The 11844-nt window shown below is 33.9% G+C and overlaps 1 protein-coding gene across 1 annotated transcript; it reads right to left on the bottom strand.

The window, feature by feature from the left end:
* Window positions 1-247: 247 nt before the first annotated feature.
* LOC149529668 (origin of replication complex subunit 3-like) lies at window positions 248-8903 on the bottom strand. Its single transcript, XM_089808173.1, has 4 exons — window positions 8877-8903; window positions 7404-7621; window positions 6904-6973; window positions 248-379 (listed from the first exon to the last, which is right to left on the bottom strand). Exons 1-4 carry the CDS (start codon window positions 8901-8903, stop codon window positions 248-250), a joined length of 447 nt encoding a protein of 148 aa, XP_089664299.1.
* Between the last annotated feature and the right edge of the window lie 2941 nt (window positions 8904-11844).

Genomic DNA, 11844 nt, shown 5'->3' with positions numbered 1-11844 from the left:
TCTTTTGATGCATCGCCGATTCATGATTTGGTTCGGCCTTGCCGATTCTAATATGATTCTGATACATGTTACTTTGACGAAAACCCAAATGAGACTCGAAAAACCCACCAAGAGTTTGAATCAAAAAAATCTGGAGCTCAAAAATTAGTGTTTCAAATTAAACCCTAGTTGACCACTATTGAAGGTTGAATTGGCAAAAAAATGGCAATTGGAGGCAACAAACAATTGATTTTTACACAGAGTATGTTCATGTTGGCTGAGGCGTCACTGAATCTACAGATGTTTGTTGAAAAACAAAGTTAAGGCGCGCATTTTTTAGGACCGATTGCAGAAGAAGTCGTTTGCAGAAAATGACGCAATTTGCAAAGATAATCGCGAGCTGTGCCAAGGAGTTTATGTCGCTAGTTGAAAACAAATTGTCAATGGAAGACATGCAAATTCGATCAGATATGAACAACCATTGGACACACTAATTTACAAATACATGGAAATCATGGGCTGCCAAAGACCAAGTCGCAATTTTCAAAGTTTTTTCTTGAAACCTTAGCCGAGACCAATGCATATGCGAGTTTTCATTACTAATCTCCAAGATTTGAATAGAGGAAAGTATCTAAAAAGCAAAAACCCTAGATGGGTTTTTGTGAAAAAATCTCAAAAATAATTTCAAAAATTTTTAACAAACAATTTCAAATGAAATTATAAATTTTTAGAAAAAATTATTGGCTCTGATACCATATTACGAAGTAATTGGTAAAATACTTACTTGTTATTAACAAAGGCCGAGAGGTCATTATATACAAAAGAATGGAATGATGTTTCCTTAGGAAACGATCATAAAGAATAGAAACATTCTATTCTAGCTGAAAGAGAGCTAAAAAAAGCTATAACTAACTAAAGCTAACAAAATATTAGAAACATTCTAATATTTTACAATAGACTACAAATAGATTACCATTAACTAATAATAGATAATTGTCTATTATCGTAATAATTACATCTGCAAGCAATCCTCAAAAATAACATTACTTATACAAAATCAGTGAATGTAAGAGACAGACCCTTACTATTTTTAATAAGGAAGTTGGATGCACCTTGGATACAATGGTTAACTCCCAGGTTGAGTTAAAATCAATAAATAATGAGTATCTTGGAGTTGTGACATTTTTATTTTGTATAAAGTAAGACTTTATTATTAAAAGGGGATTATTTAATGATTACTAAGGGTCCATTTGGTTCCTGGAAGATGACAGGAATTTGCTTTTTCAAAATCCGGATTTGAAAACTTTTGCGTTTGTTTCAAAATTGGCAAAATGGAATCAGCATACCAGACTTCCAATCTTGCCTCAAAACCAGGTTTTCCAACTTCCTACTAGCAAGCAGGAATTGAAAATCAAAACCTGGTTATGTTTTTTAAGGAGTGTAAATACAATAGATTGGACTACTTTTTGAAATTTGCCTTCCAACTCCAAGTTTACACATAAAAATGTGTCTTCACACACATCTTCCAAGTAAAATCCCAAAAATTGGAATGAAGATTTGCAAAACCTTGATTTGACTAAACCAAGGTTTGTAGAAATCTGATTTTTTAAATTCCACGAACCAAACGGACCCTAAGTGCATATGACGAATGCAGTAAATTGTCAATTTAATGGGAAATACAAACGATTATTAAAATAGATTTTACATTATGTTGTTACGCATCTAATGGAGGAAATAAAATAGAGTATTATATTTCAAACTTGCAATGAAACCCCATATGATAAATTATATGTGGCTCAATTTTCATATGGGATTGATAAATACCTTCTAAGAGAAGGGTGAAATTATCCTATTGTGCATTTGAGAATTTGTTATTTTGTGTGTCGAGTTTCAACCCAATGGTTTCAGGATTCAAGACCCTGGAGAATTGGTAATTCCCAGAGTTGTAACCCTTTTGAGATGGTGAAAATATTAAGTGAATTTGGCATTAAGTGAGCTTAAATCAAGAGTTTTATTTGTGCTTAAAGGTGAAGAATTTCATCTAGGGTTTTCAGGATTGGAAGGTATATCTATAGCAGACTTGGAAATTCATTCTTGCCAGCCATTCTATATCAGATTTAATTATTTAATAGCCACTACAGTACCCACGAACAGTGACTTTATAGTACCTGTGAACAGTAATTGCTACAGTACCTTCCTCTTGGCACGTGGGGTCTATATCAAGCAATGGTTAAAGTTTTTCGAGTGTAGATTGCATACTTTATGGGATTTTGATTGCCAGTTTGCAGTTCTAGTATTTAAAGTCATAACCCTTTTCAAACTTGCAGTTCATTCTAGGTTTTATCCTTCAAATATGCAAGTATTTAGATTGTAAGTCTGAAGCATAAGTATAGAAATTCATATCAGCCATTAGGGCATCTGTATGAGCTTAATTGCAATATAATCAGTCACTAGTTTCATCATTGCAATCAGAGTTGTAATCAGTCATTTCATATCAGCAAATCATAGTTTTCAAAATTAAATAAAGTTGGAAATTGCATACCAACTTTTTGTCTTAATGACAAACTGTTGTAGGTTATTACTTGCATCTCTTTCAGTTAAAGAAAGTTTGATGTTAACATGCCAGGTGTGCATAATAATGTCCACTAAGTTGTAGGAGCACTACTCGTGCCAATCCCGTCACATACATAAATACATACATACATACATACATACATACATACATACATACATACATACATACATACATACATACATACATACATACATACATACATACATACATACATACATACATACATATATATATATATATATATATATATATATATATATATATATATATATATTCACTGAAAGATTGCATCTAGCTGTAGCATTGCATTCCGTTCATTTCTATATATAGATTACTTCTTTGAATTCTTTTCAGTCATCAAAACATGCAAAAATACACAATACATTAGTTCAGTAGCAAATTGAAAGGTTCATAGACAAGTGTTTGACAATATTCCTTGGAGCTCAAATAAGCAAAACGGATTCACATTTACCAAGGGACATTACAGTGATATCTGAACTTGCATGCAAAGTGTTTGAAAAATTTAGTCATCAGAAAAGTGAAGTTATTTGGTGTCTATTAAAGTTAGAACCAATTGGGGTTCTGTCATGCCTAACCCTACTTCTTCCTGTTTCTCTTTATTCACTTCAGATGTTGTTTTGACACAAGTTCTGTGGCTAGGAGATTTTATATTTTGAACACTATTTTGTTATATTAGATAGGTTAGTTTTGGTTTTATGAGATACATATATTTTGGATACTGCTTTTGTATTGCAATTGGACTATTCTCGGGTTTACAGCTGATCTGTTTTAGTTGTAGTGTTGATTTTGAAATTCATTCCACGCCTTTAAGTTCTTGACTTGTGAATATATTTATATAAAGGGATAATTTGATAAGTCACACACAAAATTCATATAAATATAGGTTTGAGATATTCGCACATATATTCACATAAATTCTTGTGTGGAGTAATGGTTTTGGGAGCTTGCAATGTTTAAATACTATGGCAATAACCATTGGGGGTGATTTTTTTATGCACTTATTATTTATATTTGACTAAAACCATTTACCATAAAACCCTAGAGGGTTTCACATGATTTCAATAGGTAAAAAAAAATGTTTATTGTTTTTTTGAGGCCAAAATGGCGGAGGCTATTAGGAAAGCCGTATGCACAACTCTTTGGGAGTTGCAGATTTATTAAATGCTCTTTTATGGAGGCTTTACTATCCTTGAAGGAATGTCGGCCTTTGCTGTTTGAAAGAGGATTTTGATGGAAATGACCTGAATTTGGGTCTTTTTCCTCTGTTTCGAGTAACACCTGTGTGTGTTGTTGCTGGGTTTCCGGAAAGATGTGGGGTTTCTGTTGGAAGGATTTTCTTGCTTATGTAATTGAGCAAAAGGGAACTCAATGGAAGTTTTCTTGCGGTTGGAAATTTGGTTTCAGTTGTTTTGCATTGTGGAGATTTTGTTCTGATTGGGGCTTCGGAGTCGAGCAGAATTTTGGAGCTCTGAGTTGAATGTTTTTATTCATCTGCTGAGTTTTGAGGTAGGGGGCAGTTCCTAACCTTTACCCTTTTACTGTTATGGGTGTTAATTTTGTTTTAAGGAAATTGGGAAGTTCAGTTTTAAGTTACACTTGTCGATACCCAAGTGTGGGTATATGTAGGGTTGGACAATTGGAGTCGAGCTCTGCACATATCCATATTTGGATATCGAGCAATATGAGTTTTCAAACATTGTGTCGTTGGGATTTTGTGTCTATGTTATCCTTGAATGAATACGATGTTTACCGTATGTATTTAGGATGTCAAAATCTTAGTGCATAGCAGTTATAATCCATTTGTAGACGATGAGGTTTTTTTTCTGAAGTATTGTTAGTAGGAATTGAAGGCAACGACATTTTGTCAAACATTTGTCTTGTGTCGCAAATGAAATTTGATTTGGAAATTCTATTATTAAATTGAGGTTCAATGATATTGTATATAGTTGGTTTTAATGTCAATATGCAACTATAGGTTGTAGTTAATTTCAGTAAGAACAGTCGGCAGTAAACATGTTAAAAGCATTAGTCGATCTTTGTTAAAGATTTTCAAAGGAAGTTGTATTCTGTTTGTTTTTTTATCACTGACAAGAATGATATTTTGACATAACATATAAATTGTAATTTTGAAAACAAACATACATATATAATCAGGGTATTGACATATTGTTAAATAGTTGTATAAAATGCTGAAAGATTTACATGAAAACTTTTCGTGAAACAAAATAATTTGCATTAGGATGATATATATATATATACACAGATGTTAAGTCGACATCATTGTCTTTGATCTCTGTATAAATATTGAATAAACCTTGAAGATAGGTAATCTGTCAAGAATGTGTAAATGGATAAGAATTATTTCATTAGCTTTAATACGTTTTCGTTGAAATTAAATGCTTTAAAATAGAAGTCTTTTATTTCGAAAGATGTATTCTATTACATATTTGATTACAGAACTGTTAGAATTCATTGTTGAATAGAAAAGTTGTTTTCAAATAAAAAGGTGAATTTATGATATGTGATTAATGAAATTTCATTATTATCATAAATTACTTTAATATCTTAGTCATTACGAAAGATAAGTTAGTTTTTTATATCAGCAATATTCAATTGTATAGTATTAAGGTTCGATAAATGTCATTAAATGGTTAAGTCAGTTTAATTACATTTATGGGATCTTCGTATTATAGTTTTGGTTTCTGTTGTTGTAATGACCTAAGTTTACTTTCGGAATTGGCAGAAGAGGATGTGTTTCGATTTGATAAGGAATGTAGTATTACGGGTTATATTGAATAGTTATTCATTACATGTGCATTCTTAGTGAATCTGTTTGAAGTGTGTTTAAGAATAGCTATGATGAACGTATATCGAGGTGGCTGAATTTGGTTTATCCTATTCAGTTAATTAATTCAATGATAACTTTAAAATAAATTGGGTGGGTTAATTTCACATAAAAGATAATTGGCCTTACCTATGACTTAAATCTATATGGTTAAGTACGGAGAAAAGGCATGTCTCTATTCAGTCAATGACAAGTAAAATAGAGAATACCGTTATATGATGACTAAGAGCATACCATATTTGGATGCAGAAACTTAGTGCCATAACGATGACACCTCAGAATATATATGTTTCATTTATGAGTTATTCTTAGTGCGGGTTTAATTTAGCAATACAAAGTAATTGTTTACTTCTTGCATATTATTACCAGATTTGCACTATGTTAGATGGATTAGAAATCTGTTTTTGGATATCTATATGTTGGTACTAACATGTATGCAAATGGATTTCGCTTTTAAACTCAGTATGTACTGAGCCCCTATTTGTGTTATGTTGCTTTCTGTGTGGTTTTCAGGTGCTTCGAGTTTCAAGTAGCTAAGGATGTTTATCGAAGTTTTTTTTTTTTATCAGTATTTAGAATTCCTATATTGGACATAGGTGTCAAGAAATGAAATTGTATTTCATTATAGTTCTGAACTCTTTATGTATTCTTATTGTAATGAAAATGTATTTGGACGATATTCTCTTTCATTGGGAACTTTTCTGTATAAGAGTGATTCAGTCCTTGTATTGGAACTTGTGTTGAGATGATTTTATAAAAAAAAAATTATTGCATTTATGGAATTGTATTTTGTTTTAGATTCTTTTGGTTATGTCTTGTGTGGCATTACAAGTTCTTACAAGAAGTCTGCAATAAGATATAATTGTCCATAATCAATAGATGGTAGATCTAGGAGTCTAAATAAAGTAGATTTGATGCCTTAACCTCCCCTTTCAACTGTTGTTCACTCCTTCAAGCTGCCCCTTCTCTTGTTTGCTTCTCCTTTACAAATGTGAAAATGCATCTATGTTTCTTCTTTCTAGTTGTTTCATATGTAGAGAACGTTTTGGTATTGTTAAATGTCGTCTGGGTGTCCTTGTGGACCAGGCAATCTTTTTTCCAAATTCAAAAATATCTTATTTTTTAACACTGACAGTCCAAAAATGGTTTGGTAATAGAAGATGGCGAAAATTCCCTAGGATGAGTACAGGACTTCTAGCCATTTCAGGAACCATTTCCAAGCTTGCCAAAAAAAAGGATACCGCAGGGGGATGCAAAAATGACATCCCTGCTATAATAATAAGCCACAACCAAGACACTAAAAATAATCACTAGCTAAATGTGACTGCAGAAAACCATATATTCGAAGATATAAGAATCAAAGAGAATTTACAATTCATTACAAATGATTCTATAGGGAATGCGACTATTGATAGCCAATAAATTATTAGTGAGATTTTTTGCATTAATGCATAACCCGCATCATGATTTACATCAAGCATACCTCTGTCATTCCGTCCGTCAGCTTCTCCCACTCCTGAAGGACACTAGCTAACGATGGCAATGGCAAATCCCTGGACCATTAAGAAAAAATCAATTTCATTAGCTCCAGCCATAGTTATAAATTGTGCTTTCAGATACAAACTAACAAGTTTGTGTATCACGGTTAGTAGATTTCTATAATATAACAGTTTAACAAACAATAAGCATGGTAAAGGGAAAAATAATTGAAGGCATCGCCAAGAAAAAGTATTGAATGTCAATATACATGCATTTGTATTATGCAATACTTGTATAGCCGAGGCAATTTTTATAAAAGCTAATCATTTTTTTATGAGATGACCTTAGGCCGTAATGATATAACTAGATACATAAATGACAAATGATCTTGTTTCCTCTCTACAAATCATCTCTCAAGAACACATTTTATAAGCAAGCAAGAACAACCAACAAGTTCAATTCTGATCAAAATAATTGGTTTTCATCCATCAACCAAAAACATACCTTAGCTTTCTGATCACAAGACCAATGAACTTTCCCTTTGTCATATCTGAAAACTTGCTATTATGAATATCAGCTATGCTGTATACACAGTTACTAGAATCTTTTCCATCCTCCTTTTTACCTGATTTATGTGAAAATGATGAAGGCAGTGAATAAAGTGCCTCAGCATATATGTCCATGAGGCAAATTTTGGCATACTTCCCCACTTCATATAGACACTGCAGATAAAGAAATAGGTTTGAATCATTAAATGTTCAACAGGTGTGACAATCTAAAGATTAAAATGCAAACCCGCCCTAAGGTTTGAAATCTAAATATTGTTTTACAATATCATGAACAATGTTAATAAAACAAGCACAGCTCTCAAAAATCAGAATGTTTAAAAACAAAAGGAAAAATGGCATTGCTGTATAACTAACCATGGAGGTCATCTTGAGATGAACAAAAGTAAAAGTACAGGTCAAATCCCATTAAAAAAAAATTTAAATTACACAATTACATTATCATTGAGACTAGCTATTTTCATAGTCAAAAATAATAATAATTGCAGTGTCCATATGCGAGAATTTTAGAGCCTTGCATCAAGAAAATTTTCAAATATCTCTCTAATATATCTATGTTCAGAATGACTAGAAAATACTATTTTTCTACTTGTTCAAAAAGAATACATAAGAATAGAAATCAAATTTACAATCAAAAATCTGTACACACACATTGTTGTTCTCATATTTGTCCCACGGGCTAGAATAAGTATGAAGATTCAACTTGCTTCTGATAATCAAATGCATAAAAGTAACTTTGTATATATAATCCAAAACCAACCCCTAAAATGAACAATTGATTATACCAAATAGAGACTACCCGACTTAATAGCCAAAATCAATTATAAGGTAAAAGTTCGCCAACCCCTCAACTGAGCAACTACTATATCCACCACCCATATTTGAGGACTACCTTAAGTGGTAGATATTATTGGCAGTATCTTGTGTACATTGTTGTGTATGTGGAGGCAATGGAAGAGTACGAGAGGTAGTTTTTGGAGGCCATTATAAGGAAAGAAATGCAGGAATAAAATACCAGGAAGCACAGGTTCTTTATATGTTTGTATTGGTGCAGATATTGATGCAAGTTTCCTCTTATAATGAATGATGTTTTCTGGCTTTTGTTGCCTAAAAATGTTACCTTCACATATATACAATGTACTGTGTACTATAAGTACACAACTTTATTTACTTCTTGGTTACTTTCTAATTTGTGGCTAAATGATAATCTGCTTAAATTAAAGATTCTAATCCATTGACATGGCACCGGAGCCTAGTAAGGTTGTGCTAATCACTTTTATAAATGACTAAGGAGCAACGGAAGCATTCATTGCAGGAGAAAAGGGTAGTTATATTTGGACTATGCAACCTTACTGGGAAATTGTTCAAGTTTCTATCTATGATTCTTTAGCATTGTTTGAATTGTTTGTACCTGGGCTGTAGTTTGTTGGGCCTCCATTTATGTAAGTACAACTCTTTTTTCAGGAGGAATCAAGTTATAGTTAAGTTGAAGCTCTTTAGAAGCATATTAAGCATTGAATTACAGAAAAAATGGCCAATAACAGGTACCCATGCTTACACCATGTCCTAGCTTTTAATTTTGCAACCTCACCACAAAATTGTTCAAGTTTCTTTCTATGTTCTTTTTACTATTTTTTGAATGATTTTTACAAATCTATTTTTTACCACAAAAAGTAATAAAGCTATAATTAATTAGGCTAAAGGCTTTGTTCATACGGCTTATGCTTTGGATTGTGCGAGGCTCTATAATGCCATAGATTTTCTCCATAACTTGCAAACAAATTCCACCATTTTAGTAACCTTCCACAATTAAAGCTCAGCGTCTCCAAAAAAGTTAAGAACTTGTGACTCAAAAATAACTTGCAAAATTTATTGAACATTAAAAATAATATGCTTTTCACATTTTTTTAAAAGATTTAAATATAAGTGTATTATTAAAATTCAGAACCATATTACCGATTTCTTCACATATATACCAAATTAAAGTTCATTCCACTTCATAGACCAAGAATCATGAACTATCCTTAGATAAGATAAGATAAATTTATTAATGTCCAACGAGAGACCACATAGAGGGTCTAAGGGACTAAAACTACAAAATAGAGGAGTAACTAGTAGCGGGAACACCGAACGGTGCCCAGGTAAAGAACAAAGCAACACAAGAACAAGCCAAAGCAAGAACCCAAGAAAAGAACGGAAGCAGAGAGCAACAACACACTAGTCGCTACCTGTCAACGAGAAGTAGCCTAGAATCGGAGGATAAGGTCTATTGAGGGGGTGCCGTGAGACACTACAAAGAGTTGCTTGAACTGGGGTGTTATTACCACATGTAACCCCTACAAGGTCTCATGGACCTGGAATGTCTCAGAGTAGGAGGGCCAAGCAAACGCTTGGTGCCCTTAGCCAAGACACCAGCGTGAACAAGGAGTTGATGAGTTGATCAGCATTCTAGTTCAAAGAGAATAGAAGCTGCAAAGTGTGGTCCCAAAGACGCATGGCCTCTCAGAGATAGAGCGCAAGACACCATTGATCAATGTATTTGAAGAAGGATGAAAGAGATTGACACCCTCTAAATAGGCAGTAGAACCTCCCTCTGATCTCATAGTATATGGGGCAGTGGAAAATAAATGTGTCTCTGTCTCTATCTCCACCTAGTCACAAAGGCAATAGATCCAATCCTCTAAGTCATGTTGGTGGTCAATTTGTATACAAAACCAATGGGAGCCCACCTTGAAGAGCCCAAATAAAAGCAAAGAGTGTGTGTCCAACATCAAGCGGGGTAAGGCAAATGCACAATAATCCCATCATGAATATCCATTTAGTGCCTTGCATAAAAGGCCATCCATGGGGTAAGGCCCCCTCTGAGAGTTTAACACATGCCGTAGTAACATACCATTTGTAAATGTCAATCTTGACATGCTCACTCAATTAGGGGAGGTGGTCTATCTTGATCCCCATCGAGCGGAACAGAGCAAAGGCTTGAGCATACCAACACTGGGTCTGACTAGTTGCTTTGTCATCCAGAATCGAATCTAACAAGCAATAAGCTAGGTAAGAGTATTTGTGATGTTCCTCAACTGAATTTGTGAAGCCCCAAAGCCAATGAAGGAACCAAACTAGATTTGGCATCCAGCCTTAAAGGATGGACCCCAAACTCACTCAAAATGATGCTGGTAGGAGTGGACTTGTGGCACCCGATGATGCATTGGAAAAGAAGGGTTTTGACTCTCTCAATTGAAGCCTAGTCTGACTTAGAAAGGAGGGTCTACAAGCCACATATTCCTAAAGCACAATCAACCTAATCAAAAAGTCCATGAGAGAACTTAGACGTGGTGTCCTCAAATATGGTGTCAAAAAGATTGTCCCCTCAACTGAATCTACGAAGCCCCAAAACCAATGGAGGAACCAAACTAGATCCGGCACCCAACCTTAAAGGATGGACCCCAAACTCACCCAGAATGATGTTGGTAGGAGTGGACTTGTGGCACCTAATGATGCACTGGAAAAGAAGGGTTTCAACTCTCTCAACTAAAGCCTTGTCCAACTCTAGAAAGGAGGGTCTACAAGCTGTAATGCCCCGCCAAGGGATCCAAAAGAATTAACTTAAAGTTTCACTAAGTTTGCTAAACATTTTTTTTTTTTTAAAGTAAGAAAGTATAACATACACATCAAACACATAGTAGCGGAAGCAATAACATGTAATCATCGACAAACATACATTGCAAGTTACATTTCTTAAGGATCCCAAGACATTGAGTCACGTTTAAATTTAATTAAATTCTAAGTCTAACAATTACCACCTACATATGAAAGAATAATTAGAAGGTCCAATGTCCATAATATACATTTGTTCCGAATGCCTCTTGGCAAATTAATTCGGAATGCTCAATCATCCACTGTACAAGTCACAGGGTATGAAAGGCTTAAAAGAATATACATATGTAAAGATAAAGATACAACATCCTCAAATCCATGATACAAAATACAGTAAAAATATATGAAACTATTCACCATACATGATACATCCATACATCCATAATGATAAAACATCTATCATAAAATCTAACCATCCATCATAATAATCCAAGAACATAGTGAAGGTAAATGCCAACCAAGAAAACTCCAGCCACAGTGACTATGGACGGATCTCAATGGTAAGAGTAAAAGCACTACCACCCAACCGCGTGGAACCTAAATGGTCCACTCCCACCATGCTGAGGAGATAGTCTCAAGTCCCAAATAGGATAACAAAACCTATAATCATAAATACTCTCTAAGTTCAGGAAATCCTATAAGTATGCTAACTCAAGGGTTCCTAAAAAGATCGACATCTAAACCTAGAGGTACCACAAAGACACGTAGGAAACCTAATATGCAAG

Source organism: Cupressus sempervirens, chromosome 11 (assembly GCF_028749045.1).
Source record: "Cupressus sempervirens isolate cs-2001-9-10 chromosome 11, ASM2874904v1, whole genome shotgun sequence".
Lineage (NCBI taxonomy): Eukaryota > Viridiplantae > Streptophyta > Pinopsida > Cupressales > Cupressaceae > Cupressus > Cupressus sempervirens.
This window is presented reverse-complemented; position numbering and strand designations above follow the sequence as displayed.